This window comes from Drosophila gunungcola, chromosome 3R (assembly GCF_025200985.1).
Source record: "Drosophila gunungcola strain Sukarami chromosome 3R, Dgunungcola_SK_2, whole genome shotgun sequence".
Classification (NCBI taxonomy): domain Eukaryota; kingdom Metazoa; phylum Arthropoda; class Insecta; order Diptera; family Drosophilidae; genus Drosophila; species Drosophila gunungcola.
The window spans coordinates 14246878-14274802 of record NC_069139.1 but is presented as its reverse complement, the minus strand read 5'-3'; the positions used below and the strand labels follow the sequence as shown (position 1 = coordinate 14274802).

The 27925-nt window shown below is 42.0% G+C and overlaps 11 protein-coding genes across 20 annotated transcripts; 4 read left to right on the top strand and 7 right to left on the bottom strand.

Annotated features, from left to right (window-relative positions):
• Positions 1-395: 395 nt before the first annotated feature.
• LOC128266720 (transcription factor A, mitochondrial) lies at positions 396-2276 on the bottom strand. 3 transcript variants are annotated; one of them, XM_053003434.1, is made up of 3 exons: positions 2062-2276; positions 1396-1998; positions 396-761 (listed from the first exon to the last, which is right to left on the bottom strand). In XM_053003434.1, exons 1-3 carry the CDS (start codon positions 2127-2129, stop codon positions 635-637), a joined length of 798 nt encoding a protein of 265 aa, XP_052859394.1. In that variant the 5' UTR covers positions 2130-2276; the 3' UTR covers positions 396-634. The 3 variants fall into 3 exon arrangements, with proteins under 3 accessions (XP_052859394.1, XP_052859395.1, XP_052859393.1); XM_053003435.1 differs by having other exon boundaries at positions 1396-1974; XM_053003433.1 differs by having other exon boundaries at positions 1396-2276.
• A 22-nt stretch (positions 2277-2298) lies between these two features.
• LOC128266722 (esterase CG5412) lies at positions 2299-3425 on the top strand. The gene is made up of 2 exons (XM_053003436.1): positions 2299-2871; positions 2934-3425. The coding sequence occupies exons 1-2, from the start codon at positions 2424-2426 to the stop codon at positions 3323-3325; spliced, it is 840 nt and encodes a 279-aa protein (XP_052859396.1). The 5' UTR covers positions 2299-2423; the 3' UTR covers positions 3326-3425.
• Positions 3426-3490: 65 nt separating this feature from the next.
• LOC128266725 (elongin-B) lies at positions 3491-5098 on the bottom strand. The gene is made up of 4 exons (XM_053003442.1): positions 4690-5098; positions 4390-4483; positions 4175-4319; positions 3491-4066 (listed from the first exon to the last, which is right to left on the bottom strand). The coding sequence occupies exons 1-4, from the start codon at positions 4690-4692 to the stop codon at positions 3952-3954; spliced, it is 357 nt and encodes a 118-aa protein (XP_052859402.1). The 5' UTR covers positions 4693-5098; the 3' UTR covers positions 3491-3951.
• Positions 5099-5350: 252 nt separating this feature from the next.
• Positions 5351-6063, top strand: LOC128266726 (signal recognition particle 14 kDa protein). Its single transcript, XM_053003443.1, has 4 exons — positions 5351-5503; positions 5561-5633; positions 5695-5795; positions 5854-6063. The coding sequence occupies exons 1-4, from the start codon at positions 5480-5482 to the stop codon at positions 5983-5985; spliced, it is 330 nt and encodes a 109-aa protein (XP_052859403.1). The 5' UTR covers positions 5351-5479; the 3' UTR covers positions 5986-6063.
• LOC128266724 (uncharacterized) lies at positions 6029-6881 on the bottom strand. Of its 2 annotated transcripts, none has more exons than XM_053003440.1 (3): positions 6734-6881; positions 6406-6679; positions 6029-6346 (listed from the first exon to the last, which is right to left on the bottom strand). In XM_053003440.1, the coding sequence occupies exons 1-3, from the start codon at positions 6800-6802 to the stop codon at positions 6084-6086; spliced, it is 606 nt and encodes a 201-aa protein (XP_052859400.1). In that variant the 5' UTR covers positions 6803-6881; the 3' UTR covers positions 6029-6083. The 2 variants fall into 2 exon arrangements, with proteins under 2 accessions (XP_052859400.1, XP_052859401.1); XM_053003441.1 differs by having other exon boundaries at positions 6211-6346; positions 6402-6679.
• Positions 6882-7343: 462 nt separating this feature from the next.
• On the bottom strand, positions 7344-12002 carry LOC128266704 (probable transcription-associated protein 1). Its single transcript, XM_053003402.1, has 7 exons — positions 11608-12002; positions 11383-11531; positions 9085-9946; positions 8907-9026; positions 8618-8782; positions 8440-8548; positions 7344-8381 (listed from the first exon to the last, which is right to left on the bottom strand). Exons 1-7 carry the CDS (start codon positions 11651-11653, stop codon positions 8147-8149), a joined length of 1686 nt encoding a protein of 561 aa, XP_052859362.1. The 5' UTR covers positions 11654-12002; the 3' UTR covers positions 7344-8146.
• Positions 12003-12160: 158 nt separating this feature from the next.
• On the bottom strand, positions 12161-14437 carry LOC128266712 (septin-2). The gene is made up of 2 exons (XM_053003419.1): positions 14187-14437; positions 12161-13497 (listed from the first exon to the last, which is right to left on the bottom strand). The coding sequence occupies exons 1-2, from the start codon at positions 14332-14334 to the stop codon at positions 12389-12391; spliced, it is 1257 nt and encodes a 418-aa protein (XP_052859379.1). The 5' UTR covers positions 14335-14437; the 3' UTR covers positions 12161-12388.
• A 110-nt stretch (positions 14438-14547) lies between these two features.
• Positions 14548-16869, top strand: LOC128266705 (cell cycle checkpoint protein RAD17). Its single transcript, XM_053003403.1, has 4 exons — positions 14548-14684; positions 14741-15408; positions 15733-16193; positions 16249-16869. Exons 1-4 carry the CDS (start codon positions 14589-14591, stop codon positions 16698-16700), a joined length of 1677 nt encoding a protein of 558 aa, XP_052859363.1. The 5' UTR covers positions 14548-14588; the 3' UTR covers positions 16701-16869.
• A 185-nt stretch (positions 16870-17054) lies between these two features.
• LOC128266717 (protein HEXIM1) lies at positions 17055-18995 on the bottom strand. The gene is made up of 3 exons (XM_053003426.1): positions 18822-18995; positions 18110-18658; positions 17055-17830 (listed from the first exon to the last, which is right to left on the bottom strand). Exons 1-3 carry the CDS (start codon positions 18841-18843, stop codon positions 17367-17369), a joined length of 1035 nt encoding a protein of 344 aa, XP_052859386.1. The 5' UTR covers positions 18844-18995; the 3' UTR covers positions 17055-17366.
• Positions 18996-19446: 451 nt separating this feature from the next.
• Positions 19447-22746, top strand: LOC128266708 (loricrin). Of its 7 annotated transcripts, none has more exons than XM_053003413.1 (6): positions 19448-20109; positions 20195-20593; positions 20663-20852; positions 21192-21410; positions 21493-21662; positions 21719-22746. In XM_053003413.1, exons 1-6 carry the CDS (start codon positions 19782-19784, stop codon positions 21766-21768), a joined length of 1356 nt encoding a protein of 451 aa, XP_052859373.1. In that variant the 5' UTR covers positions 19448-19781; the 3' UTR covers positions 21769-22746. The 7 variants fall into 7 exon arrangements, with proteins under 7 accessions (XP_052859370.1, XP_052859373.1, XP_052859369.1 ...); XM_053003412.1 differs by having other exon boundaries at positions 19449-20109; positions 20177-20593; XM_053003411.1 differs by having other exon boundaries at positions 19449-20109; positions 20177-20593; positions 21490-21662.
• A 2652-nt stretch (positions 22747-25398) lies between these two features.
• Positions 25399-27689, bottom strand: LOC128266727 (dromyosuppressin). The gene is made up of 3 exons (XM_053003444.1): positions 27573-27689; positions 26018-26229; positions 25399-25875 (listed from the first exon to the last, which is right to left on the bottom strand). Exons 2-3 carry the CDS (start codon positions 26226-26228, stop codon positions 25784-25786), a joined length of 303 nt encoding a protein of 100 aa, XP_052859404.1. The 5' UTR covers position 26229; positions 27573-27689; the 3' UTR covers positions 25399-25783.
• Between the last annotated feature and the right edge of the window lie 236 nt (positions 27690-27925).

The window sequence follows — 27925 nt, the reverse complement described above, 5'->3', positions numbered from 1 at the left end:
GAAGCGAGCGGTTGTGTCCGCCTCTTAGCCAAGGCCTTGCTGTAGTCCCACCAGTCCAAGTTTGACTGTACAAATTGTAACCTTTGTAATCTGCGCATTTGAGGTGACAAATCTAACGCATATTTGTTTACCGTGATCTACGCAGAGAGATTAAAACTGTGTCGATTACCGTGTTAAATCAACTAGAAATCCAGTGTGATATTAACCCCGTAAGACTCAGACACGTGTTGCCAAAGACCCCATTCTTTGGTCAGCTCGCTTTGAAAGAATCCGATGCCACGTGTTTGCTCCATACGCAACGTGTTGGCTGAAGCTTAAATATTGCAAAGGTTACTAATTACTGGCAGCGATGGACACAAGCATTTGCTCTCTGATCAGTTAAAAAAATGTACAGATTTTCGTCAAAAACTGTCTCTATATTTAATGCTGAAACTATTTACATAGTCCAAATGACTAAATGTACCATCGTAAAACTAAATGCAGGAACAAGGGGTTTTAAGTTAAGCTTATGCGGGCTAGCATTTAATCTTTAATGCCTTAACCTTAACAATTTTTAAAGAAGAAAAACGAAAAAACAGAATGAAGTGTGAACTATGAAGTATGTGATGGCGGAAGGCTGGCTGAGCAGCTAGCACTATTTCTCTTTGGCGGCCTGCGACTTGCGGGGCTTCGGCTCCGGCGGATCGATCAGATTGCCATGACGCACCACGTCGATGTGGCCCAGGCGAATCATCTTCTCCTCCCAAACAGTAATCGCTTTCCTACAACATTAAACATTTATTTTGGTTATTGGCAGTTATTGGCAGTATTTCGTAAAATGGGTAGTAAAACATAACATGTCCAAGCACAAATTGAGTCAATTTTATGAACCTATATCTACCTATCTCTAACTTGTACTTTTTCTATTTAAAAGTGGATATCTTGGAAGTGCTTCCGTGTTAACTATGTATTTTAATTGACAAAAAAAAAATTCGGCAAAAAATCACGTGCTCTTTGTAAGACAAATTTTACTAAGCATACTTAAAGGGTGTTCGGCCCAAAGATTTTTAAAGAATTCAAAATAGGATCACATCAAAATGTGCAGAATTCAAAATACACTGGGAAAGCAAAACAATTCCATTCTAAAACAAAAAAACATTAATGCTTGAAGCTGTTTTCTTGACTAGAATTATAAGTCTTTTTGGTAAACAAAACTAAAACAGTTAAAACAAGTGAAGTATTGGGAATCAGTGATTTAAATATAGACAAATATACAGTCGTTGCTTGCTAAGATAAATTAATATAAGAATTAGGAACAAAAATCACAATTAAATTTTAAAAACATTCCACTGATAAGCAGCTCTCTAACGATAACTAGTGCCCCCACAAAAAACACATTCTGTAATATCCACGCACCTGTATAGCTCCATCTCCTTGCGCGCCTCCTGCATATAGACCTCCTTCTCGGAGTCGGAGAGGCGGGTCCACTTGGCCGTGGTCTTCTGGTGCCACTCGCGGTAGGTCTGCTTGGCAGCTTGCGGGGTGTTGGTGCGTTCGCTGACGATGAATCGCAGAAAGGCGGAGGCGGGCTTCTTGGGACGCCCGAGCTCCTTGACCCGCTTGCGCAGCTGGCGCCGCTCCTTGGCGTCCACGATGTCCTGCTTGAGCTGCTTGATCTCAGCGCGCTGCTCGTCCGTGAGCGTGGCATCGTACTTGGTGCGCTCCTCCATGTAGATCTGCTGGTCCTTCTTGTAGTCGGCCTGCAGGCGCAACTTCAGTTGGGCATCGGCGTCGGACCATTCCCTGGACAACTGGCGCACTACCTCGATGGTGGTGATCTTGGGATTGGAGGCCACCAGCTTGGGACGCTGCTCACGCATGAATCGGAAGTAGGGTGTCAGCGGCTTCTTGGGACGCGGCGGCAGGCCCACCTGCTCCTCCAGCGTTTTCGACTGCCCCGCCGGACTGTTGCTGATGCTGGCGGCGGCTAGGGGCCTGGGGGGTGTGAGGGGGAGGGGTCTGTGGTCGGTGTCATTGGCACGATATGGAGCACTGGGTGGCCAATCTTTGGCTACAACTTGCCTGACTTTGTTGATCAGCGAGCCGATGAGGCCGCCCCGTGAGGACAGCAGTGTGGTGGTGTAGATCATGCTCCTGCTGGTGATCCTAGGTCTAGTAAGACGATCCGGTCCAAATATTCAAATAATCGAGTGGAACAACACGGAAAACTTGTTGCATTCACGGAAAATGAGATTTACGTAAAAAATGCGGCTTTTTTTTTGCCAAGAGTTGCCACCTGGCGCGTTTATTTGCCTTCGTGCTGCCAGACAGTATGGTTATCGATTGTTCCCCATCTCTATTAAGCCCATAACCTTGTTTATTATTTGTATTTGCTTCCTGCTAGAAAGAAACACATTAAACATTAGATAAAAATATCAAACAAAATGACCAACAATGATGCTCTGGCGGATACAGCGAGTTCCAGTCGAACTGGCGGCAGCAAGCAACAGCCCAAGCTGGAGATCACCGAGAAAGTGCGGGTCCTGTGTCTGCACGGCTACCGACAGAATGGAGATGCCTTCAAAAACAAGCTGGGCTCCTTCCGCAAGTTCGCCTCCAAGTATGCGGAGTTTGTGTTTATTACGGCGCCACACGTGGCCCCCGCTTTGGAGTCTGCGGCGGAACCTGTGCCGGAGCAAAGGAGCTGGTGGGCGAACAAGGACGATGGAACTTTCAAAGGAACAAACAAAGGTGGTCCCGCCTTTGGCTTTCAGGAGAGCCTGCGCTGCGTGGAGGAGGCGTGGCGAACTCAGGGTCCATTCCAAGGACTCCTCGGTTTTTCGCAAGGCGCCTGTTTCGTGGGCCTAATTTGCGGCCTGGCCAAAAAGAAGTGTAGGCCTTGAATACAGCAGAGCACAATATGATTAGTATAACCAAAAAAAAATTTCCCACAGTGACCTCCATTCGCCCGGAGTTTGCAGTGCTTTCCTCCGGCTTCTTGTCCGGCAGTTTGGTGCACATGAGCGCCTACGAAGAGGCAATCAGCATTCCCGCTTTGCACATTTACGGTCAGACGGATGAAATCATACCAAAGGAGCTGAGTGAATCCCTGGCCGCGCACTTCAAGAACGCGGAGCTGTTGGAGCACAGTGGCGGCCACTACTTCCCGGCCACGGCGCAGCAAAAGCAGACGTTCATCAACTTCTTCCAGGACCGACTACAGGAGTACTTGGAGCACCAGGAGCTGCAACAGAGCGGCAATGCCTCCTTTGTGGACAGCGGGGCGGAGGATGACAACGATGCTGAGGTGGCCGCCATGACGGCCGAACTGGACGAGAGTGATTAGCTGAAGAACAGGGTTTTTTCGTTCGTTTTTAATAATAACTAAATCTTATTATTACAAAAATAATGATTTGATTATAAATTATAATATAATTAGATCCCAATATTGTTTAAATATTCACTCTGCTTACGGAGGATCAAGCGGATGGGGTACTGAAATTGCTGCACGTTCGCTCAATTCTCACATTTACTTTTTATGACTTTGTGTATTTTCTCAACAAATTCGTATAAATTCCATTAAAAAGAAACAAACAAGTGGGGGTAGGGTGTAAAGTTAAAGCCGAATATTATAAATCCCATTCCAAAGTACAATTTTGAGTTGGAACCATAGTTCCTTGCTATGTAAACAACGAAAAATGCATATTTAGCTATTGGTACTGCGGCCGCAGTTGTTGCTTTTCTGACCAGGCATGGAGGTTGGAAATCACAGGCAGATCTCCCTCATCCTTCCGGGTTTTCGTACATTTCGTTTGCGGGGGACAAGCGAGCGACAGTAGTTTAGAGTCTCTGGATTTAGCGGATTTAGTTTGTCTCGTTCTGCTTCTGCTGCTGCTGTTGCTTTTGTTGATGTGTTTGCTGCTGTTTGTTGTTCTCGTAGGGGTGATTGACTGACTGACTGACTGCTGCTTTTTATGCAACCTGCTCCTGTCCGTTCGAGGCCTCTTGGTTTTTCATCACTTCAGGTAAGTCTGGTGGTGCCGAGTAGGGTGTCATGTCCAGTGTCTCAAAGTCGCCCACCTCGTTTCTATAAAAAGAGGGCAATGAAGTTGCTGTAAGCCTGTAAGCGGTACACGTGCCGCTCGCCCGCCTTGTCCGCTAGATAACCCGCACCCGGCTTATCAGCGACTCTCACCTGAATGTCAAACCCAGCTGCGCCGGAGCCTGCGCCTTGGCCGTGGACACCGTCACGCCGTAGTCCTGCAACGTGCTCTCGTCCTCCATGACGTCGTTGTCCTGATTGTATAACCGCTGATCCACAGGCTGCACCTTGAGTATGCCTAAGCGGGGTAGCCAATCATGGAGTTACTTAATAATAATGCTGCTCTATAAATAGAAGCCAACACTCACCCTCAATCATTCGCTTCAGCTCGGCAACCGTTGTGTTCTCCTTGGCGTCCGTAAAGATGGTGGTCTTCTGCCGCCTGATCATGAGAAATACGTCCTGCAAAAAAAAGGGCAAAACGTGTGAGGGTTTCCGTTCGATTCGGTCAAAGTTCAGTGAGAGGTTTTTTAGTGTGTCATGCCTGCCGCCCACGTAGGAAACACATACTCTGACTACATAAGCCTTAAGTATGTAGAGATCTCTGGCATAAAAACCTAAGATGCACTGCATCCTAGCTGGCCACCAGCTGGTGGTTAACCACTCACCATGTTGCGGAGTTTGTGGCGCTGGCTGGGGCTGCGGCGGCTGCTTGAATGCGGGTTAACCAGGTGGCTATGGAAGGTAGAGTCGATTCTAGAGCTGACGGCGTGGGCGGCGCTTCCTTTAGCGGTCGCGGGCGTTCGTTTCGATCGGCTGGAATTTTCCTACTTCGCTTGCACCACCGCTGCTGGGCGCTTCTTTTTTTTCCTGTCCCGCTTGTCCGGAGTTGGGGGCGGCGCGGGAGGGCGTGGCGTGCGGTTCGCGGTACCGTGTGTATTGTATTGTTTGTGCAACAGCTTCCTCGGTTGCCCCGCACTTGTAGGTTTTCGTAGTTTTACGATTTTTTCTGGCCTTTTTCCTTTTGCTGCTGCTTTCTCAACCAATTAGAGCTGTCAAACCATCGATGGCAATATCGATAGTATCGATAGTTAAGGCCAGCTTTAACCATATACGTTCTCACTAATATCGTGATACTATTGGGGCATATGTATATTTAAATTTTTAAAATGAAATACAAGGTTTTGTCTTGTAACAAACATTTCAATTAGTAAGACTATATCAAACTTTAAAATATTTTTGTCCAAAATAATTTATACATGTAATTTTTTAATTGCATTTAATTTATTTTACTTTGTGTTTTCTTTTTGTTTTGCTGTGAATTGCATTCCACATGAAATGAGCATTGTCAAAAGTTACGAGCTTGTGCAGCCCTGATGCAGACTGAAATGCACTAAAAAATCCCACGACAACTGTCAGTGTCACTTTTCTCGTTTCGCCTGTTTTATTTGCCACGAAATGGTTTTGCTGGACAATTCGAACGTAAATAACACTTAAAACTCTGCAAATAATTGGTTAATAAAGTGTATTTTGTTACAGTTCATCCTGCGCCTGGAAAAGATCGCCAATGCGGCCAAGAAGGACTCTTCCTTTACGCTGACATTTAAGCGCTGTGAGTGATGTCCCCCGAAAAACATATATGTAGGGACTAACAATTATTTCTTATCCCCAAGATGATGGCCATGATAAACCAGTGCCAAGAGCAGGCCGACCCCCATTACCCAAACCGGAAACCTACATGTGCCTTATGCGAGCCCAGTCCAAATCCCAAAAGGTAACGCCGATCAAATTCCTCCTTAAAACTTTGTAAGAACAGACCATTTCTCCGGCAGATTTCCACCGTCGTCCGACAGGAGGATGTGCCCACCATGATGGGCATGTACTCGCAGTTCATGAAGAGCAAAATGGATGGTCTGAAGCGTGTTAAGAAGGTCAAAAGCAAGGCCAAGGCGACAAAGGGTTGACGGGGGAGTAGGTCCTAGCTAGATTTTATTTGACTGTTACCAGGTCTTTCGTTTTAAATGCATCATTTTCTACTGTAATTTTGTTGCCTTTTATTTATTTAGTATTCATATTTCATGCGACGCAGATTGAGCAGCCATTTGGGTAACTCACCAAGCCTCAATCCGTAAATGAACTTTGGCCTTATCAGGTCCATCAAACTATACAGATCCTCATTTAAGTCGATTCCATCCAGGAGATCTTCATCTATGAAGACCACATCGATTCCTTCTCTGAGACCTTGATGAAAGGAACTGTGAGCCTTGGGCAAAAAGTCCAAATAGCCGGAGAGGCGATCCACAATCAGATATTTTGCGTGGTCATCTACAAATGGATACGGTTGGTTCACAGAGGGAAATATAAGATGAAAAGCGTATACCAACTATCTATATAGTACAACGTCGATTCAAAGCCACTTTCGCTTTTTCCCGCTGGTATCAACGTTATTGTGATCTGGCTGCCGTCATACTCTATTTGAGTAGGCCTATTCGGCGGAATGGTTTTAAACTTGTAATTCTCGGAGTTGAAGACGCTGGAATTTTCTTGGGAGCGCAACCGCAGTATGTCCTGCTCAGATCCAACTACGCATTTGCACCAATTTCCGGGAACGAGGTGCTCTTTAAAGGCGGCAGATGAGAGGAGCAAAGCGCCGCGATGCTGTAATGCCACAGGACATTGAAAGTATTTAAAAATTGAGTGTTTATTACGTACCTCCTCGAACAAGCCGTATTTCTTTCCAGTCTCCAGTATCAAGGGCTGTCCAACTTCATTAAGAAACATTATTTATTATCCGCCAAGTGTTTTGGAAATGGCTTTTTTTTTCTGGTGTGACCAATGCGCTCTTTCTGGACAATCTCAAGTCTTATATATGAATTCGCCGCTAGAAATGTATTTCGCCGTGTTTTGAAATTAAAGCGCGAATTTAAAAAAAACAAAATGAAGTAGGTACTTACTGTAAATTTTAAGATTTATTTCTAACTCATTAATTAATTTTTTATGGAGACTTTTTCATTAAATAATGTTCGTGATTTTCAGCAAATGCATGATTTTAAATGTGGAAATATTATGAAAGAGAAACCCATCAATCCTTGAAAAGTCTTAATATGAAAAAAAAAAAGAAAATTATAAATAATCCTGATCGCTCGAAGCTGATTATTAATTATGCGGGCTCATATTATTGCTTTTGCTGGAATTATAAACGGCTTTAAAAGGTTGATTAGGCTTTTTATAATCGGAATCGGTCTTAGTATACGTCCCCAAAATTTGTGCATTACTGTGTTTACCCCTTCTTTTGTTTCGCTATTAAATAAAATTTCAACCATTTTTAGAATTATAATTATATTGGTTTTCTTTAAACTTTTCGTTTTAGCTAAACGTACATACTGTTTGTTTTATATCTATCACAATGAATATTTGTGTCGCGTGTGTTTTAGTGAGGATGCGCTTGTCTTTGTCAAAGAATTTGGATCACGATACAATGGAAACAATCAAATTGACTTATGCTAGCATTTAGCTCGTCAAGAACATCTTCTCACGCATAAGTTAAGTGTAAATTTTACCAGATTTATTTTTGCTTTCTAGAACAAAGACAGTCTTTAACAATATCCAAAGGGATCTGCAGTTGCGTTCCCGAACCCTGCTGCACACCTGATATTTCGATTTAAATGGTAGCTTGTTACTCGACATTTGGCCATTGATGAGCAGTTATGTGCGTAGATGTTGGAGAGAGATGATTTCGATAATAACGTAAGGATAGATAAAGTGTATGGAGACATAAAAAAATTCTATCATCTCTATTCATGTACATTTGGGTTGGTATTCTCCAAGTGCTGGTGTACAACATGAAAATGACTAGAGCACATGAGAGTGCTCTTACAAATAATAACAAATAACTATCACACCTGATCTCGCTTTCGAGTCCAATCAAATTTTGTAGAAACGGCAAAAGCTGCCTTGGATTTCACACCGAGGTTTGAGTATAATACAAACCAATTTCAGAAAACAATATCGATTTCACCAAATCTGAAGGAAATTGCGAGCAGGGCTTCGTAACTTAGGCGCCGAAATTAAATTAAAACGGTTAATTTGCATAGTTAACAATATTCCAACCGAACACTCAGGGTCCTAGTTGAAAGTGTTGTAGCGCAGGTTGCTATCGACATCGCCCACATTGCCGCCAAAGCCCGGACTGGGCGGCTGGTCCGCCATGAGATCTACGCTGGACTGCGAGTGCCGCCGCTGACCCGGCCACGTCCAGGCATCACGGATGCTGTCGAACAGACGCTGCGGGAATGTCTTGTACTCCATGTCCACCGACTGAGTATCGCCGAAATTAAAATCGGCCACTTCAACATTGAAGCTGTGGAAATGAACAGATTACAGAAAGGGTTTGCCAAAGTTAAGCTCAAAGTTCTCACCGATTTCCCCGCTGAATATAATAGGACACGCCGAAAACAACTAGAATTACGGCCACCAATGTGCAGGTTACGGGCACAACTACCACCGAAAGCTGAGACTGACGCTGAGCTGTAAAGTATACAAAATATTTAATTGGTAAACAAATATTTAGTAAGGGGTTATTTGATTTTTACCCACCTTCATACATGTTTATGGTGACCTGATTGAGTGTCTGGGAGACTTCATTGCGGATAAAGAAAAGAATCGTCTTGCTTTCGCTGAAGTATCGCTTGTATTCGTATGAGCAACTATCTAATGGTTCATAACGGTCGCACGTCTCATTGCCCGTGGAATTGTAAGGTGCTGTAAGGAAAAGAAATTGGTTATTGCCATAAAACGTTAAAATAGTAAAACTTAAGGTAGGTGATAAAAGGAAAATTTGTTCAAGTTATGGATTTTATAATCCGTTTTAACAATGTCTACTCACCAGTAAAAACTCGCGTGCAAAGCTCAAACGGTGGCGATCCCTTGCAGTTCACATTAAGGTGAATAATCTCCCAGTGCTGCAGCCAATTCTTTCCCGTAGTGCCGAAACCGGTTACGGGATCTGAAGGTTGTTACAAATAGATAGTCAAATAATATTCTAAAAATTTAAATAAACTAACCTTTAGATACAATGCGGTGCTGAAAGTAGCCGTAGATCTGCTTGGGATCCTGGGCCACAAATTTCTTGCTTATGCAATCGAATGGCGGTTGAGTACCGGGCACTACAGTGAGCTTGGAAAGTCTGCGTACGCCCAGCGGATTGACCAGTGCCACGGACAGGTTGCCAGCGGAATCCTTCTGCCGCTTTAGAGCGCTGGTTAGGTTTAGACCAAGAAGGGCGGCATTGGCGTGCATGGCCTGAATTAAATCACGTTTGGCTCGGGCTGGTGGCTTTGTTGTAGTGGTTGTCGTAGTTGTTGACGTTGTTGTGGGTTTTGGAGTGGTCGTGGTGGCAGGAGTTGTTGAAGTTGTTGTTGTGGCTGGAGTTGTTGTTGTCGTGGTTGTTGTAGTGGTAGTGGTTGTGGTGGTTGTTGTGGTTGTTGTTGAGGGTATTGGCTCAGGCGGTAATTCCAACGTAGCCACCACTAAAGCCTCCACGTCATAGTATTGCTCTGCTTTCGGATATGTGGCCTGATAGTCCAGGGCATTGGACATGCCCAGATATGTGCAGTTTTGAAACCAATACGTCTGAATGTGGTATCCCTTGGCCCGCAAAAATGCCATATCCAGCTCGGATAGCAATATGCTGTGATTAACCGCCTCCTGTGTGGACACAAACATTTGCGGCCGAGTCACATTGTTCTGAATCAGTTCCAAGCTGCCGCCCAACAAGTTATCCAGCTTGATGTCCTTTCGGGCCTTGGCCTCATTTACCCAAAAAATGAAGAACTTATCCACCTCGACCTTGAGGACATGCGTGGCCGGTTGCTCCTGCGTGTAGACTACAGTCCAATTGCTGCTGGCGCTGGTCGTTTCAATCTCCTGCAAGCACAAAGGCAATTGATTAAAATAATTGGTAGTGGTTTTAGGCTCAATAAACATGCAAATTTGTCTACAATAGTAGCCACCAAACGCCGCTGATATGACCACGTACCAGGCACAATCGGAAAAAAAAACTGTCGCTGAATAGTAATTGTGTAAAATTAGCATTCAAATCCGGTGACGCCATGACAATTGAATCAGCATGGCTCAGACTAAAACTGGAAAAATGCTCGTCTGTTTGCATATCTGAACCCAAGCTTAAGGGATTAAAAGTATATATCTGCTATCTATAAATAAATATTCGTATCAGTCATGAACTTTATTTTATAACTTCCGTCTGATTTCGAAAGAATTAACTGCTATCTTAAAGTGCTGGGAAATATTGCAGACTTGGGAAAGATTGTAGAGTCCAAAACCATAATATGAATAACCTAACTCTAGGCGCTCCGTTGAGCTCAGCTTAGTCATTTAGATGTGCCTTATCGACAATGAACTCAATGTTAGTGCTGACTGATTTCAACGTTATAAAAATAAACCTCTAATTACATTAACCCATGACCAAACCTTGTAAACATTCTTTCAGTAACAGAAACTTAAATGACAAGAATTTCGATTTGTATTCTGATTTTTTGTTAAACTAATTGGAGCTAACTGCACTAAATAATTAATTTATTGAAACCCTAAGTTGCACAGTGTTTTAAAGAAGTTTGTCATTAGGCAATAACCAAAAATGAAAGTATTTTAACCAATAACAGATAGTACGTTATGGTGAGTGAACTTCCAAATTGAATTTGATATTAAAATGCTTCAGAACTAAATCTTAGGACTTTGACAGGTTAAGTTCTTGAACATTTCAATTTTACAGAATCCAATCTGTAAAATTAAAAAGTTTAAGAACTCAACCTGTTAAAATTCTACAGATTTAGTACTGAAACATTTTAATTTCAATTTCACTCACCATAACGTACTGTCTTTTATTGGTTACAATCGTATATATATAAGTATACCCTATTAACGTATACTTTAACGCAACACTTGAATACGTGTTGTTTTGCGTTGTATTAAGTTAAGTAAACTACCAAGAGTTGGCTCATCGAAATTTTTCAATTCTAATAGTATCTGCCTCGTTTCAGTGAGTGGTAAGGGCTTCCTAATTGAGTTCTTTAAACTTTAAAAGCGAATTTTCCATTTTACATATGTAATATTCCCTTAAAATAATTACTAACAAACATTAATAATTATTTGGGTTTCCCATATCGTTTTCACCCAGTTAAACTGAAACCAGCTTTCCTGACAACTTTTATGAGCCAGTTTAATGGGCGTACACCGTAAACACTGGCCCGATAGACTCGCTTGCATTTGCATTTGCAGGCAATTAGTCATGGCACTCGGCTGGGAGCATTCCTCCTTTGTTGTGGGGGATGTGGAATCGTTACCTTTCGATGTCCAGTACTGTCGCTCCAGGTGAACTTGTAGGTTCCCTTGCCAGCCGGTTTGCCATTGTCGAAGAGCTGGGCAGACACATTGATGGAGGATCCGATGAGGGCCTGATCGGGGGCCGTAATTGAGACCGTGTAACAGGTGACTGCAATATGGAGTATCGTTAGTTTTGGGCCAGTTTGGAGTATTATTGATTTCACTGCCATTTCTATTATCCATACCTGTATGCAGAAGAGCGTAGAAAGCTAGCGCCGCTTTTAGCGACATGTCGGTTGGAATTTCCCGTCCACTCGATGATTACTATGGAAAATCACTTGGGTTCGCCCCTGCCTCGACTCCCCCTCTAACCATTAAATTGCAAAATCCAAGCAACAAACAAAACTTATAATGAAAAAAAAAAAACAAACACAAAGGTTTTCTCACTTTTCCCCAACTGCTGCACCCACTTTCACGATCCTTTCTCGACGTTGAACACGTTTAATTGCTTTCGTTTGGGTTTTTGAGCACTGCTCTCCACTAGTACTGCTGCATTTGCTGCGGCGATCTATTATTGCGTTTTTAATTTGTTCTACAATTTTTTGCAGCCAGCAGTAAATGAGTATCAAAATAGTGTGACCAGGTGGCTCACATTAAAACGAGTTTAAAATGGCCAAGTGCAACTAAATAATTCCGCGTTGCGCCAAGTTTAAAAATAAATTTAAATGCCCATCTAATTCCTTCGCTTTAACCAAATGCGTCTGTAGTTTTTGAAAAAGTCAATCCAAAATATTCACCTTTTGTGTTTGTTTACCTTGTTAAAATACTAAGTTCGGTTTATTCGTTAGTTGTAAATACATAATCATATATGTCTGCGTACATATGCGTGTAGTTGTGTATATGTTAATATTTGAAGAAAACCTAATAGTACAAATGAAAGACAACGAGATGAGAAAGCAATAATTACTTTGGGATAAGCGAACCGCACAGAATTCTCAATACATTGCTCGGCGGCGGCGCCGGCTCCTACTTCTTCTTGCTCTTGCCAAGAGTGAGCGTGTGGTGGGCCACCAACTGCTGTTTACGCCTCTGGAAGTCGAGGTAGTCCTCCTCGAGCGCCTTGCGCGACTCTTCCAGCTTGCGCTTCTCCTCGGCGTGGTCTCGCTTCAGTTTCTCGAACTTGGCGTGCAGGTCCTTCTCGCTATCCTTCAGCTCGGCCTCCTTCTCTTTGACCCGCTGCACGAACATCTGGCGCACCTCCTCCTCCTTGGACTGCAGCTCGGCCAGGTGGTTGGAGCGCTTGGCTTCGAACGTCTGCTGGAACGAGATCGGCTTGTTGTCGCTGTCCACATCGCTGAAGCCCATCTGCTCCAGTCGCTTCTGGCGATACAGCTCGTAGTGCCGCGTGTGAGTCTTCTCGCGCATGTCCTCCATGTTGGTGCGGATGAGCATCTCGCGCAGCTTCACAAAGTCACAGTGCGTTTCGTTCTCCACCTGGACCGTGCCCCAGGGATACTGGCGAGCGCGGATCAACTTGTTGCCCACCTTAATAAACTCCGTGCTGCCGACCACGGCGAAGGGAATGTGCGAATTCATGCTGGTGTTCGTCTCGGCCACCGTTTCGTCGTCGGTGGGGAACTGATAGATGTGCACTCCATTGGTGTTCAGCTCCTGGATGATCTTCGCCTTGAAGCGCTGCAGCTCCACCTTTGAAATGGTATCGGCTTTGGCAATCACCGGAATAATGTTCACTTTGCTGTCCAACTTCTTCATGCACACCAGATCCAGCGACTTGAGGCCGTGCCCGGTGGGGCAAATGAAGTACAGGCAAATGTGAATGCGACTGTCGTGGCATGTCACCAACGATCGCTTGATCTTAAGCTCCTCCTGCAGATAGTTCTCGAACTGGGCGTCGATGTAGTCCACCACTGCCTTGAACGAGTCGTCCTTGTTGATTTGGTCGCCGTAGCCCACCGTGTCGCAAATGGTCAGCTTGAGCCGCACATTGCTCTCCTGTAGCTCGTAGGTGTGTGCCTTCAACTTGACGCTGGGAAGAGTGTGGGGACTTGGCGTGGACTCGAAGCTGGTGTTGAACAGCGTGTCCATCAGCGTAGACTTGCCCAATCCGGTCTCGCCTGTGAAAAGAAAGAAGATAAGAGGTTAGATTGGTGTCAGAATCGGGGGGAGCGGAACCAAAGCCCAAGTGGGCTCAATTGGCCACAGAAGCATTGCGGCATTGATGTCAGGGTGAAATTGTAGAAAGCAGCGGGGGAAATCGATTGCCGGCCACTCTGCATACTAATCGTGGCTGGGCGTCTGGTTAAGGCATTTCAATTGTTTACCCACATGTATGTATGTAGGTGATTCACTTTATCAGATCTGAGCAATGCACTCCAATATCAGACACTTGAGTACCCAAAACAGCAACGCTCAAAGTGATAGCATTTAGGAAACCAAAGATATTTTAATAAAGATAAGTTCTAATTTAACATTTTAACACGACTTACATTTCTTATCTTTTGGCGCAACCACTTTTTAACTGAGCTAAGAACGGCTTAATGAAAATTAATTTCTTAATTACTGTCTTAAGACCCATATTGGAAAGTGAATTATTTCGAATTGAAGATTTAAGTATCAGCAAATAAACATTGACTTCGAGCGCAATTTGACTTTATATAGCACTTTTTTGACAATACACATTTACTGAAATTTGCGAAATCAATGCTATTGCCTTGACCGCCACTGTTTTTACATGCAAGTAAAACTTCGGTTGATTCACTGTGCCGCATACACACACACGGAAACTGCACCCGCATATACACACCTATACACATGACGTTGAAGACGAATCCGTTCTGGACACTCTTGTTGACCAATTGGTCCGGCAGGCTGTCGAATCCCACATGGCCGGATTGCTTTAGATTGCGGAGGTGCACCTCCTTCTTGTTGACAAAATCCACTTCGGCGGACATATTTTCCAATAATCCAGGCAAAGATCGGCTCAAAAGTATCGCGCAAAGGCGTCGCCAGCAAGTCTGGATATGTGTGACCGGATGCCGGGGCAAGCAAAATACCAACGGCTTGAAACGTGATTAAACAGGAATTACACTGGAAAGAGAAAATCATATAGTGAAAAAAAATTTTTAACTTTTAAAATTAATTTGATACATTTTAATTTTAAGGAATCACTATAACTGCAGTGTATTTAAAAACAACATACGAGCAAATGAAGACATTTTTAAATATATTCTTACGTTTTTACCAGCTGGTCACTCTTCAAAATAAGAAGAAGAGGCAAAATCTAAAAATGAGCGCAAGGAAGGTAAACAATTTGAATTTTCGGTTTTTAAAAATAAATAAAGAATAATTAATGTTTAGAAAACATGGGTGAGGTGCGCCTTTAGCGAGATGAACATTTCCACCACTCCAGTTACTCCGGAGGCCACTCCTGCCAAGCGCACCAGAAGTTCAAGAAATGTGAGCACCAGAACTTCGAGGTCTCAAAGTGGGAACTCAACTCCAAAGCAAGTTTTGCCAATAGAATCCGTGGATCTCACAGCCGTAGATGATGAAAACGATGCGGAGAGTACTGGCCCAACCCCAGAGGTTAAGGCAAACTGGATGGAGAGCTTTGCGCCTGCTGCGAGCGAGGATTTAGCCGTGCATCCCAAGAAGATTGGAGAACTTCGCGATTGGCTGCGCCACTGTGAAGCAATGCGAAAGAAATTCCCCGCTCAAATGTGCCTACTCACAGGACCCACTGGTGCGGGCAAAACTGCCACTTTGCGTGTCCTAGCCAATGAGTTCGGCTTCCAGGTGCAGGAGTGGATCAATCCTGTGGACTGCGAGGTGGTCAACGCCTTGGGGGATCAATCGAGTGGCAGTTCTTACGTGGGCTCCCATCTGGAAGCCTTCAAGAGCTTCCTACTGCGCGCCTCACGATACAAATCCCTACTGGACTCGCACAGCAAAAGACTGCTCCTCGTCGAGGACTTTCCCAACGTTTTGCTCAGCGATAAGGAGGCCAACTTTGAGGAGATACTAGAGTAGGTGGCAAGCCATTACATTTTTGAATAGCTTCCTAATTAAAACCCAATCTTACATTCTACAAATCGACTAACTATACACATATGTTTTATAAAAACTCGACGAGCTCACAAATAATTTTTTAACAAATTACCAACCCAATTAAATTTTGTGTTGTTATATTCCGAGCTATTTTGAGTTTTTGCATTTACTTAATTAAAGTAGTTTTAAAACAAGTAGTAATTTGGATAGGTGTTTATCACAATAAGCCACTTTTTCTTTATAAAAAATATAGAATAGACCCATAACACTCTATTTTAATAAAAACTCCTATAATTTTTTAGTGAATACTCAACCTACGGCAAATCCCCATTGGTGTTTATCGTGGCCGATGCGAAATCTCGTGGCTTAAACATCAGCTACCGCCTTTTTACGGATCAACTAAAGGCCAAACATCGCATTGAGCACATCAGCTTCAATTCTATTGCATCCACAATAATGCAAAAGTCGATTAAAGTCTTCTGTTCCGTGATGCAGCAGCCGCAAAATAAAGCTACTTACACGTTGCCCTCGTCCACTGTGGTTGACTCAATAGTTGTGGGTGCCCAGGGCGACATTAGAAATGCATTGATCAACCTGCATCTCAGCTCCTTGAAGGGGGTTCCAAGCATGCCCACCAAGCAGTTAAATGTCAGCGTAGCCACCAAGGGACGCAAAAAGAAAATGCAAAGCACTCTGAAGTCCATTGGTAGAGATGAGTCCATAACTTTGATGCACGCATTGGGAAGAGTGCTGAATCCTAAGTGTGAGTCAAATAAAACAATCTCTGTTTCACCTTTTTTAACAATTGAGTTTTGCAGTTAATGAGGAAAAACATATGCTGCACAGCCCAGAGGAAATAACCGAAGCTTTTAGCACAGAGCCAAGAAATTTTGTAAACTTTGTACATGCCAATTATCTGCCACATTTTAAAGACATCGAGGATGTCGTGGCCGCCATTAATGACTTGGGTCTCTCAGATGTTATGCTCGATGAGTATCGCGACAGTTCGTTGTCCACAATGGGTCTAAACATTGCTATACGGGGTGCTATGCTGGCCAATAGTTCCCCCGTGAGCGGTTGGATGCCAGTTCGGGGACCCAAGCGAATTAATATACATTCACAGGCCACTTTGGCGGAACAAAGACTTCTTGGCGTGGGTTACTCGGGCATTTCCAAATCGCTTTATGCCACCGAATACAGCTCTTTTGTGAAGTGCATAGCTGGCAAACTTTCGGAGTCCCAATCAAGCCAAAGTACAGATTCTATTTAAGCTGAGCCCATTCGCTAAATTTCATAGAAGATTTTAATAAATAAAGTTAAAATTATCTTATATTAGATCTGATATATAAATATGAAGAAAATGCATTTTTGAAAAGACGTCCTTGAGACAAAATGGAGACATAATTTAAGAAATTAAGCAAATTTTTAAGCAAACATAAACTTATACATTTTTTAAATCCTGTTTAAATATTTAAACCTAAAAAAATTTTCTTTTATTTATTTATTTTTATTTTTTAAAAGCTTGCCTGTTTAAACCGAACAAAATTGTATTTTTTAAAAGCCTTTAAACCAATTTTATATGAAGTTTATTTGCGTCGGCAATAAGAATGAAGGGCCACAAATATTCGAATTCACGATTTAACTTTTTATTTGCCTACAAATCGAGTTATCATTATAAAAATTTCATTAAAATCATTAACGCTTCGAGGCAACATCTTTAAGTATTGTATACAACGCAGACCAACAAAAAACAATTGGGAGGCATCGTTTGCAGATAGTAAAATAATGGATGATTAACTGATGATTGAAATGAAGACCGCTCGTTTAAGCGCCCACAGATGACTTAAAAAATAAACAAGGTTTTGTATCCATATGTCGCCATATTCTACCACAATTGAGTCTTCTATTTACACAGAGCGAAGTGCTCCACTCCAGCCTATTTGACCGTTGCATCGCCCGGTTTTAGGACATCGCTGGAGTTGTCGTCTTCGTCCATTTGGTTACCATCCAACAGGCGCTGTCGCTCCTCATCGTTGGCGTGGCCATTATTCAGGTGGATCGGGGACCTGGATCTGGAGCGAGTATGGCTCCGCTCGTGCCGCTCGGCATGCCCGTTGGCGATGTTCAGTCCGGCCACGCCCATCTCGTGACCATCGCTGCTGCTCGAGGATGTGCTGGAAGTTGTGCTTGATGTGGTGCTGCTGCTGTCGCTCTCGCTGTCCTCGCTGGAGGAGTCCATGGGTGTAGGTTGGGGCTGCTGCTGTGGTTGTTGCCTGGCCTGCAATTCGCAGGCGGAGCTTGGGGTGGGCGCCACCGCCGAGGGCGGCGAGGCTGCGGCCGCTGCTGCTGCCGCCGGTCCAGCTGTCGTCGAACAGGCGCGCAGGAAGTGGGAGCGCAGAACTAAAAAGGGACAAGTCAAAATAATTCATAATGTAATTCACATTTGATAAAAGTCGGTATAAAACGGTGTATGACGAATTTTGGTTTTTTAATTTTAAAATTAGTTATAATAAAAAGAATTGTTTCATTAACAGATATTGTTGTCTAAAAAAAGGATGCAAAAATATTGAAGCTGATAGGGGTATATCTCGAACCTATTTTCGATTTCTAAAAATTTCTACACATGTCCTACAATATAATACCAAATTAACTGCTTAAATTAAGAATCGACCCACTCACATTGATTCTCCCTCGTCAGCTGGCGCATCTTCTCGTCTTGCGCTCGTATCTTAGCACCAAACTCCTTGGAGACGTTCTGGGCCTTGGAATACCGATCCTCGATCTGCAGGCACTCCTGGATAAGCTCCTGCTTGCTCATCGTCTCCAGTCGTTCAAGCCGCGCCCGCTCGTAGACATTGGAGAATTCCTTGGACAAGAATAGCACTTGATCCTCCGCCTGCGAGCCAAAGCAGTTGTCATCGGAGTCGTCCTTAGTCACCTCGGACATGTGCTCCTCCATCAGGAAGCGATTGGTGTTGTACGGGACGAGCAAGGACCGCGAGCGGACCAGCTTGGTGCGACTGTTCTGGCGCGTATTCCCCTCAAGCGTGGCTCCTGCACCCGTTGACATATCGAGCTTCCACTGTGGATACTGATTTTTGGTTTTTTTGGGCAGCATCTTGGACTTTTTTCCGCGACGGTGCTTCCTTTTGGGCATTCCTGCCCCGCCACTTCCGCCTCCGCTACCCCCACCCCCACCATCCAAGGGTCGCTGCTGGGCGCCACTTTCTGCAAAAGTAAATGTAAAACTAAATTCAAATTTTAACCGCCAAAAACATGCAATTGCAACTCTGCCAAGCGCAGTGGCAAGGAAGAAAAAAAAAACAATTTAATAAGACAGTCGCCATTTGTCGCTTGCCTTTTTCAGCACTCTTCGAGTGCCGATTTTCACCTTTTTTTACTGCTTCTGCCATTATGCCAACACAATAATAAGTTGCTCAATCACTTAGTTAACACTTTAAGAGCTAATTAGAATTTTATTGCAAATCTATAAGCTTTCGAAGTTTATTCTAAGCGACTAAAACTCTTTTGCAGTTTGGCCAGGTGTTGCCAGCTGGATTTCACCAAAGGTCTCCGCCTAACGCCTGCCGAAATCGGCAACTTGCAACCACATTGAAAATAAATTGGCGCGAAATTGAAAATGTAATTCGATTAATGTTATACTTATTTATAATCATAAAAACTATTATGGTGCATATTGTACAAAAATTTGAAACCTTTTTTTGCAACATGGTAGCCCTTAATATTTTTGTTAAGAAGCTTAGCTGTTATTGGTTCAATCTGAAATCAAGTTATATATACTCGTATTTGTTAAAACTTACTAAAGTTAGCTTGAATTCGTTAATTTGTTTAAAATCTCCTATAAGATTTCAAATAAAATGGTTAGAAGAGAATTTTTGTAGAATGTTGTTATACAGCTTAAATTTAAGTTAGCGAATATAAATACAAAAAATAGCTGGTTTCTTAGCCGAAGTTGACAGCCCTGCCTGAAACACTCACACAATGGCGAGTGGGCAGCGCTGCAACAAAAATCAATAGTCGCCGCCATATTTTTTCACTCGACTCACAGACCAACGCGCTACCCGAATAATGTTTAGTTAAATAAGTTGATTAAGATTAGTTAAAGTTGAAAGTGCATCGAGTACGCGGCAGTGCAATTACCAAGTGACCTTTTGGCAGAAGCGATTCCCCGTCGACAGTAAAATTAGCCTAAATCGCCAGTCTCCGGCATCCGAGTGCTCTTCTTCTTCCTCCGGCTCTCGCAGTCTTAAAATCCGCGTTTGATTCCAAGGATACCCAGTGCCAGTGTTAGTGCGCGTGTTCCAGTGTGCGAGATAAGTCAGCCAGGAGCATGGAAGGATCCTCAGTGTCCTCCCCTTCGATGGGCGGCCCACGTGGCGGCGGTTTCCGCGGACGCGGTGGAGGAGCCCCCATGCGAGGTGGCTTCGATCGCGGACGTGGTCGTGGCGGACGCGGTCACTTCATGGGCGGCATGCGCGGCGGCGGCGGCAGCGGAATGGGCGGGGGACCGCCTATGCAGGGCATGATGTCGGGTCCTCCACGGGGCATGCGTGGTTCCCGCGGCGGAATGGGCTACCAGGGACGCGGCGGTGGCTACCAGCCGCGCGGTGGAGCTCCCATGGGTATGCGCGGCGGACGCCCTCCCTTGTACTCACAGCGTAAGCTCTCCATCCGACCCCCTTGACTCCCAAACGCACCTTGTAAATCCAATCCAATCCAATCTAGCTCCCAAACAACACACAGGTGCCGACAACAACAAGACCGTATCTCCAGTGCCCACTTCGGCGATCAGTGGAGAACAGCCAGCGGTTGAGGCAGCCGGGGATGAGGTCAACGATGGTCAGTCATCATCAGGCGGTGTTCCCTCAAGCAACTCGCATGGCGGCAGTTCCGCCCCTGGTGGCAGCAATGGCGGAGGACCTCCTCCGTATCTGGGCCGTGGTCGTGGACGCGGTGGTCCCTTCAGTGGACGCGGACGCGGCGGCGGAGGTTATGAACGGCACATGAACGGCAGCGGCGGCGGCAGCATGTACGGCAGCTCTCACAGCCACCACAGCAATTCCCTAGGCGGTGGTCCGGGCGGAGAGCACGGCTCGATGCCCAGGCGCGGAGCCCCGCGCGGCAGGGGCGGCTACAATCAAGGTATGAGTCGGCCACCCTTGCATCACCATCAGGCACATAATCCCAATACACAACTCGCACCGGTACCAGCTCTCAAACGCGGCGCTCCCGGTGGTCCTGGTCCCAAACGAGGTCGCTATGAGGGCGGTCCCTACGGTCAACGGCCCATGACGCCCAAGTACCACTCCACCCAGCAGCACATGGGTGGCGGCGGAGGTGGTGGTATGTCCTCGCAGTCCTCCTATGGCTCACCGCCAAGTCATCATGCGCCAGCTCCAAGGTAAGCAAAACACATACATTCAAACCCTTTCTAGTTTGCTTATAATTAAGCTCTGAATTTGGACAAATATGAATTTTGCACAAAGCTAACATAGGCATGGTATATATACAAAAAATGGTTTGGATGCCTTCATCAGATTAAGGCCAATTTTTTCGGCATGATAGTAAACTAAAAGTACCTTTAAAGCTTACAAAAAGTTTTGGAGTGTGATAATTATTTTTGCTTTCCATCAGGACGAAAAAACGGACCTTAGATATTAAGCTTAAATTATCTAACTTTTAGGAAACATAATTAAACCTAGCTAAGATATCAGCTTTTAACAAAAACTTTTATTCGTAGCCACCACAGCTACCAGACCCACGACCAGACTCAGCAAGTGGATCCGTACGCACAGAGCGGCTACAGCACCCAAACCACTCAGCAGGGATACAACGGCTATGGCCAGAGCGGCAGCAGCAGCTATGCAACTCACACATCGCAGACAAGTGCTCCGGCCAGCAGCAGCTATGCGGCCCACCACGGCACTGAGTACGATCAGAGCCAGTATCAGAACTACAAGTGGGTTACCTACTCTTGACTCTCATTACCCCTCCGATTATGCTGAGCAGATGCTAATGTAACGCTTTGTGTCTCTCAGCAGTTCGACCGGCTACGCCGCACCCCAGGACACGCGCTATCAGTCGTACAGCCAGGATTACAGCCAGCAGTACGGCTCAACTGCCGTGGACTACAATGCCACCGGGCAAGCGGACTACAGCCAGCACGGACAGCAGAGCGCTGGCTATGATGAGCGCGCCTATGCAGGTTATGGTAGGTGATTTCAGTGCCCTCCAGTTGCGCCATCCGTCATCGGTGTCTTCTTGCAGATTCGCAGGCCTACTCCCAGAACTATTCGAATGCAGCCGCCTACTACTAAACAACCGCAATCCCCTCCCACCCCTGACGGCACACTAGAGATCAGAACGCTGCGCGTGCTCCGATAGGCCAAGAAACCAAATAAAAAGGGATTAGGGCAGACAGAAATCGAGTAACAGGAAGGGAATCTATGTTTAATGCAGCAATTAACTTGCTATACATAATACACAACACCCACACACGCGGACACTAAGAACATAAAATTTAGTTGTAAGGATACAGTTCTCTTTTTCTTAGCATTTAAGCCAACTCGTGTTGCAACGTCTTTCTATATAAACCCCCTGCCCAAATTTATTTTTTCCATTTGTTTTTGTTTTGTCTCCCCACGAACCCTGATCAAAAATATTGAAAATACCTGCATTGCCTGTTGTTTAATGTTTTCTTAATAGACAACCGGAGCTAGCCTGCACTGAGCTCCAGCCTAAACAAACATTTATGTGCTCCTTCTTAGATTCATTTACAATTACGATTCAACTGTGACCAAAGTATGCTAAAATCATATTTTTTATATGACGGAAAACCGCGAGTACATACATGATCTTCTCGATGAACTAAACTAAATTTAAAATTGTGTGAGTCATGTAAAATTGTATACAAATGAATGCAATGTATATTTTAGTTGTTAAGCTCAAAACCGCAAACGACTCTCAACACACTGAAAGTTGATTTCCAATCCCTATATACTCCTGAAAAGCGATTATGATTTTGCAAGAATGTGTTTTTCTTTTCTTAACCATTTTGACGTGAATGACAGAAGCCAGTCTTGTTATTTTCTTTTTGTTTATACAGATATCTTATATCTTTTCTTATAGCCACAATTTAAGCAACAAAAATTCGTAATTATGTAACTCCTTTAAACTAAGCTGAGAAAAACAAGTAACGAAATACACAAAATATATTAGCAAAAGATGCAAAAATCATAACCATTATCAAAGTCAATAAAATAATGTTCAAAAATGTTTTAAATGCATTAAACTTATTTAAGCGTATATATTATTATTTTAAATATTTTGTTTACACAAAAATCAATCAGTAAAAATGCAAATAATTAAGCAAACCAATCAATCGAAAGTCGAAATGAGTGAAAAAATGTGAAAATCAAAAGACTGAATATATTCACGAACCGAACCAGCACTGCAAGCATACAAATCATAATATATCAGAGACAAATGAATGAAACCAAAATCGAAGTATTAAGTATTTACGAAAAGATATCAAAGTTCTACATGCAAAGAACAAGTAAACCCCAAGCAATTAAAAAGTGCCAAGTATACCTGAACAACAAGATTCAGGAAAAATCTTAAAAAAAAAAACAAATATGAAATACATTTCGCAATCTCTACGTCATCAATCAATCAATTATTAAGATAGTGTCGCGAAAATATCGAGAATGTTCTAAATGATTGAGCCCCTAACCATTAAATCAGATAATTATCTAAATTTACAAAACAAAAGCACTGAAAGTACAAACAAAGAATATACAATTTTAAACATATTTTGGTAAGTTAAGGTAAAAGCCAAAACGAAAAAAAACTTAGCACATGTGGAACTCAGCTTGCTTAATAGATATAATAATATATTTTATTACATTTGTCTTGTGCAAAAAAGTAATATTTGGTAACATTCAAATTTTTATCAGCCTAAATAGTATTTTTATATAATATTAATACATAAATATACATAAATATAGTAGTGATTTTTTTATACATCTCTAAATTGTTAGCAGCTGTTGAGTTCTTCATAAAAGCAAGAGCGGCCCTTGCCGCGCTTACCATATGAATTGTAGCATTTAGTTGTTTTTTACAGGAATGAGAAATCATTATTAACAAAATGATAGCGTTAAACGATTATCAAATCTGAAGGAAACGAACAATAAAGGATATATCAATGGTGGTAATTTGAAAACAAACAACTTAAAAGACCAAGTAAAAAATACAAAGAAACCAAAGAAATTATGAATCTATGAAGTATTTTGTTTAAATGTTGCAATTTTATGTTATTTATATATTTTTGTTTATGTATAAAATGATTTTATTTGTTATAGTTAAGACAAATGAACTACCGTAAATCCAGTCTTAAAAACACCAGCTTAAGAGAATATAAAAACGAATGTTGATTGACAAGACTGAATGAATTCTCCATGTGATAAAACCTTAATAGAACCAAGAATGAAATCAACAAATTTATACAAAATATATATATATATAAATATATATATTAAAATCCCTTCAAAATGATAGTAAAATGCCTAAAACTACTTTTAGTTTTGAATTTCTTGACAATTTACTTGATCAAAATTTAACTAACATTTTTGAAAAAGCTATAGACAACACGAAAGCAGAATGCTCAAATCATTTTCCCACAGAGGAAAAGGGCTTAAAAAAAAGTCCCATATATATGGTAACATAATGAATAAAATAAAGAAAAAATCTGAAAATCTAGGAAAAGAGTCAAATGTTAAAAGATCAGACAAAGAAAATCATTTGCGGATAACATATATTTTTAATTTAACAGCTTTTGGCATTTTACGCATATGCATAGAAATCAGAAAACCGCATTATTTCACGTTTTTGTGTCAATTTGATTTACAATATCTTATTATTTGTTTAGTTTTTTATTGATTTAATAAAAGCGTTAAAAATGGCAAACATAATATAATCCAAACATGCAATTAAATGGAAACTTTTAACTTTTTCAGCGAAAGAAAAATATTAAAAATGAGCGAAAGTATCTGCGCACTGTGGGACCCATTGACCAAATACGCTTTCACAAAATATATTTCTTCTGGTTCTCAAGATTATACAGTGGAATAAACGTTGATGAAGTTTTCATAACCATCAAAAAATACTAAGTGCCTACCGTATCAATAAAAATAAATTTGAGAAAAATTTACAAAACATTTTTTTTTTAAGTTAAGTTTGAATGAAAGTTTATAAACTTTCATAACTTTTAACTATGATAATGACGTAAATAAACTACCTATTTAATTTTTTTTCTATTTAAAAAATTATTTCAAATTCTATATTGTAACAACTGTTTAAAAATGTTGAAGTTAAATTATAAATTGTATTTATACTTGTTTAATTTATCACAGTTGCATTAAAAAAACGATTATAATTCAGGCATTATCAAGCCAGTAATAATTTTTAAACAACATAAATTGCAAATATAAATTGTTTTCCGAAATAATTCTTAAAATTTAATTGAGGTTATCCAAAACACGAACACTAAAGCAAAATGCCGTGAACGATTAATTTGCTAATAGTATTTATATGTTTTTAGGAGGATTTAAAACAAATTCTAAAGAAATCTAATAAAACAAAATGTTAAAATAAATCGTTAGCATTTTTATTCCTTCGATACAAAGCAAATTACAAAGTTTTCTTTCATTAATACAAAGGCCCAGGTGAGTTAAGGCATTGATATTATTTTTTGATAAAATCAATCTAACTTGAAATTTTTGTTTTCTCCATCGTCTCAATTTTTTGAAGTTTTAACCCCATATTTTTACGATAATAATACCTCAAAATCCAATTTCAAATAAATGCCAATTTAGTTGCATTTTGTCATGCATTGACTTATTGAGAGGAAAAGTTTGTCTTTATTTGAAAAGGTAACAAATTTGTGGATTGAATTTGAAAACATTTGCTGGTTATTTAATAATAGTGCTTCATGCAAGGGAAGTATGTGTGATATATTCAAACGTTATTTTTTTTTTGTAACCAAGAGATCAAATTTTATAACGTTTCGGGGGTCATTGAATATGTACAAATAGTTATTCCAGTTATTTTTATATAAACATTGGACACATCGATTTGCTATTTAATGAACTAGAGGGCTTCCAATTGATTAAAGTTCTGAGTTTTCATCGATTACATTTGCATAATAATGTTGAAGACGTCAAAATAGTGTTGTGCTTTGGGTGAACAGAAACGATTTCGCCGACTGTGGTCAAGGTCCAGTGTCGTTGTCGCAAGTCAAGTATGGGGTGCAATTGAATCCTTCGAGTCATGTCCTTAACGACGTTTGCCAAAGCGCAGGAAGACGTGATCGACATCTGTACGTTTGTTGTAGTTCTTCAGGAGGTCGTCAGAGTTGGCCACTAGAGCTGCAATCGAACAATGATATAATTTAAATCATTAAAATGACAGCGTAAATATAAGAAAAGTAGTAAATGCTTTCTTGAAACCCTTTTTACATTTTCATAAAATGCATAAAAATTCCAAGCAGTTGATTTAACTGGTACTTACCGGATGCCTCGTTGTTGACGTAGGATTTCAAGGCCGTTGACAGTTGATCGGAGTTCTCCAGGGCCTGGCAAACCTTCCGGATGTGCGGAGGCATCTCCTCGACGATGCCGGCCTGGCAAAGTGGAGGACCCTGAGTTGCAGCCCTAGTGGTGGCCACGGTCAGCAGGACGATGGCCAGGCAGCAGGCGACAAAGAACTGTGCGAAGGACATGCTGAAAATGGGGACAGAATTGAGCAGGAAGCAGAGTTAGCTGGTGTCACGCTTATTAAGTTATTTGGTGCGCAGCAAAGGTTGGCCAGCAAGGACACCATCTGCACACTCATCTTGGAGGGCTGGAGGGCGTCTTATCCCACACCCCATCCAACCCCACTGATTTTGATTAAGTGTAATGATCTTAATGCTACGTGCTTGATTGCCACTCGCTGATGATGGCGTCGCCATGGCAAAGTATTATGCATAAATGGAGTTCTACTTGGTTGCCGGCTCGCGAACGAGTTTCCATTTTAAATACCATCTAAGCAGGCGACCTTAATGCTACCCTAATATGTTTACGCGGTAGACAATTTGTTTCTATTAGCTTGGGGAAAGGCAGCGACAATCTGTTTTGCGTCACCTCCTCTGATGATGATGATTACGATGATGAAAGTGGAGGCAGCACTCATACGCCCCGTTGCAGTTGGCATGCAAACACCTGCGCCAGGTGCGACATATGCGAACGTGTTGCTCCTACATCTGTTTAGCTTAGATAACCATCACCAGAAATCGGGAGCAGGAAGGCGGTGTCAACAGGTTGGTATGCATAGGGCACGTTCCAAGGATCCCAACTGATTTTGCTTGTTTTTGCTAACTAAACAGACACCATTTAGTGCGCAACAGAAACTACTTTTTTAAAGTCAATATTCTTGAAAAATATTTATTTTATATAAAAGATTTCAAATGAGCAATTTTTAATAAATATAAAGAGGTATTAAGCAAAAAAATTTGGGAAATATGTTTGTTTATGTTTTTAGTAGTAAAATAACATAAAAAACATCTTAAATTTTTAATTTTTCTGTCTAAGTATAAGCTCATCGTTACTTGAAGATGTTATGAAATCTGTATATTTGAAAATTATAAGAAATTCGTTTTATCTATGTTGCTCAAGAAAAAAATTCAAAAACTTAAACTTCAAAATTTGATAACCAAACCCACATTCCTGTCAAACTAAAATATCTAGAAAAAATGTATAGAAGCTCTTTTATATTTAACACTGCACTAGTTTAAAAATAATTTAATATGTCATAACGGTTCTTTAATTTTAAAAGTTTTTTTTTCCATTTTTTATTTTAATCCACAAATTTAGTGTATCAATTGTGTATCAGTTGCTCAAGAAAAAAATTCAAAAACTAAAGGAAATTTCAATAGTTAAATAACCAAATCCACATTACTGTAAAACTGACTGCATAAGCTTTAAATAAATTAGGTGGGCCAAAAAGCGTTCTTGAATTTTAAAAGTTTTTCCTATTGTTGTATTTTTATCCACAATTTTGCACGTCTTTAGACACAAGTACCAACCTGATGAGGGTTTTAATATTTGGATGCTTCCGCAGAGTAGTTGAGGGATAAACTTGTTAGTTTTTGTCACTGGGGCTCAGCTCGTTTGCTCCGTTTGCTGGACTTGTTGAACGCAAGCACTCGAATGATGTCCTGTCCAGCCAGGACATCAGCTTTTATTTACTTCCGCCGAGGACGAGCGCAGATGGCACGGTGGCCTGTGATTGGCTGACGGGGCCACACAGGAGTCGGGGGACCACATGTTGCGCTTTTGCCAGGATACTTGGTGGGCGTGCTCAAACATCAGTATCACTCATACGCCACCGACACCGACCAGAGCACGATGCTGCGCCGCACAATGTGTGCACTTGGCA

Bases quoted from the DNA above. Each gene is read 5' to 3' on its own strand.
- LOC128266720 (XM_053003433.1), bottom strand. From the start codon at position 2,129: ATGATCTACACCACCACACTGCTGTCCTCACGGGGCGGCCTCATCGGC. The intron at 762-1,395 runs GTGCGTGGATAT...TTAATGTTGTAG, and splicing joins AAGGAGATGGAGCTATACAG to GAAAGCGATTACTGTTTGGG.
- LOC128266722 (XM_053003436.1), top strand. From the start codon at position 2,424: ATGACCAACAATGATGCTCTGGCGGATACAGCGAGTTCCAGTCGAACT. The intron at 2,872-2,933 runs GTAGGCCTTGAA...AATTTCCCACAG, and splicing joins CGGCCTGGCCAAAAAGAAGT to TGACCTCCATTCGCCCGGAG.
- LOC128266725 (XM_053003442.1), bottom strand. The intron at 4,320-4,389 runs GTGAGTGTTGGC...TACCCCGCTTAG, and splicing joins GCTGAAGCGAATGATTGAGG to GCATACTCAAGGTGCAGCCT. The intron at 4,067-4,174 runs GTGAGAGTCGCT...CTCTTTTTATAG, and splicing joins CAGCTGGGTTTGACATTCAG to AAACGAGGTGGGCGACTTTG.
- LOC128266726 (XM_053003443.1), top strand. From the start codon at position 5,480: ATGGTTTTGCTGGACAATTCGAAC. The intron at 5,504-5,560 runs GTAAATAACACT...ATTTTGTTACAG, and splicing joins TTTTGCTGGACAATTCGAAC to TTCATCCTGCGCCTGGAAAA. The intron at 5,634-5,694 runs GTGAGTGATGTC...CTTATCCCCAAG, and splicing joins TACGCTGACATTTAAGCGCT to ATGATGGCCATGATAAACCA.
- LOC128266724 (XM_053003440.1), bottom strand. From the start codon at position 6,802: ATGTTTCTTAATGAAGTTGGACAGCCCTTGATACTGGAGACTGGAAAG. The intron at 6,680-6,733 runs GTACGTAATAAA...GTGGCATTACAG, and splicing joins AATACGGCTTGTTCGAGGAG to CATCGCGGCGCTTTGCTCCT. The intron at 6,347-6,405 runs GTTGGTATACGC...ATCCATTTGTAG, and splicing joins GACGTTGTACTATATAGATA to ATGACCACGCAAAATATCTG.
- LOC128266704 (XM_053003402.1), bottom strand. From the start codon at position 11,653: ATGTCGCTAAAAGCGGCGCTAGCTTTCTACGCTCTTCTGCATACAG. The intron at 11,532-11,607 runs GTATGGATAATA...TCCATATTGCAG, and splicing joins CTACGCTCTTCTGCATACAG to TCACCTGTTACACGGTCTCA. The intron at 8,549-8,617 runs GTGGGTAAAAAT...TATACTTTACAG, and splicing joins CACCATAAACATGTATGAAG to CTCAGCGTCAGTCTCAGCTT.
- LOC128266712 (XM_053003419.1), bottom strand. From the start codon at position 14,334: ATGTCCGCCGAAGTGGATTTTGTCAACAAGAAGGAGGTGCACCTCCGC. The intron at 13,498-14,186 runs GTGTGTATATGC...TTCTTTTCACAG, and splicing joins CTTCAACGTCATGTGTATAG to GCGAGACCGGATTGGGCAAG.
- LOC128266705 (XM_053003403.1), top strand. From the start codon at position 14,589: ATGAAGACATTTTTAAATATATTCTTACGTTTTTACCAGCTGGTCACT. The intron at 14,685-14,740 runs GTAAACAATTTG...ATTAATGTTTAG, and splicing joins TAAAAATGAGCGCAAGGAAG to AAAACATGGGTGAGGTGCGC. The intron at 16,194-16,248 runs GTGAGTCAAATA...TGAGTTTTGCAG, and splicing joins AAGAGTGCTGAATCCTAAGT to TTAATGAGGAAAAACATATG.
- LOC128266717 (XM_053003426.1), bottom strand. From the start codon at position 18,843: ATGGCAGAAGCAGTAAAAAAAG. The intron at 18,659-18,821 runs GTGAAAATCGGC...TTACTTTTGCAG, and splicing joins GGCAGAAGCAGTAAAAAAAG to AAAGTGGCGCCCAGCAGCGA. The intron at 17,831-18,109 runs GTGAGTGGGTCG...GTCCCTTTTTAG, and splicing joins GCTGACGAGGGAGAATCAAT to TTCTGCGCTCCCACTTCCTG.
- LOC128266708 (XM_053003407.1), top strand. From the start codon at position 19,782: ATGGAAGGATCCTCAGTGTCCTCCCCTTCGATGGGCGGCCCACGTGGC. The intron at 21,411-21,489 runs GTGGGTTACCTA...TGTGTCTCTCAG, and splicing joins AGCCAGTATCAGAACTACAA to CAGTTCGACCGGCTACGCCG. The intron at 21,663-21,718 runs GTAGGTGATTTC...GTCTTCTTGCAG, and splicing joins GCGCGCCTATGCAGGTTATG to ATTCGCAGGCCTACTCCCAG.
- LOC128266727 (XM_053003444.1), bottom strand. From the start codon at position 26,228: ATGTCCTTCGCACAGTTCTTTGTCGCCTGCTGCCTGGCCATCGTCCTG. The intron at 25,876-26,017 runs GTAAGTACCAGT...GTTCGATTGCAG, and splicing joins CGTCAACAACGAGGCATCCG to CTCTAGTGGCCAACTCTGAC.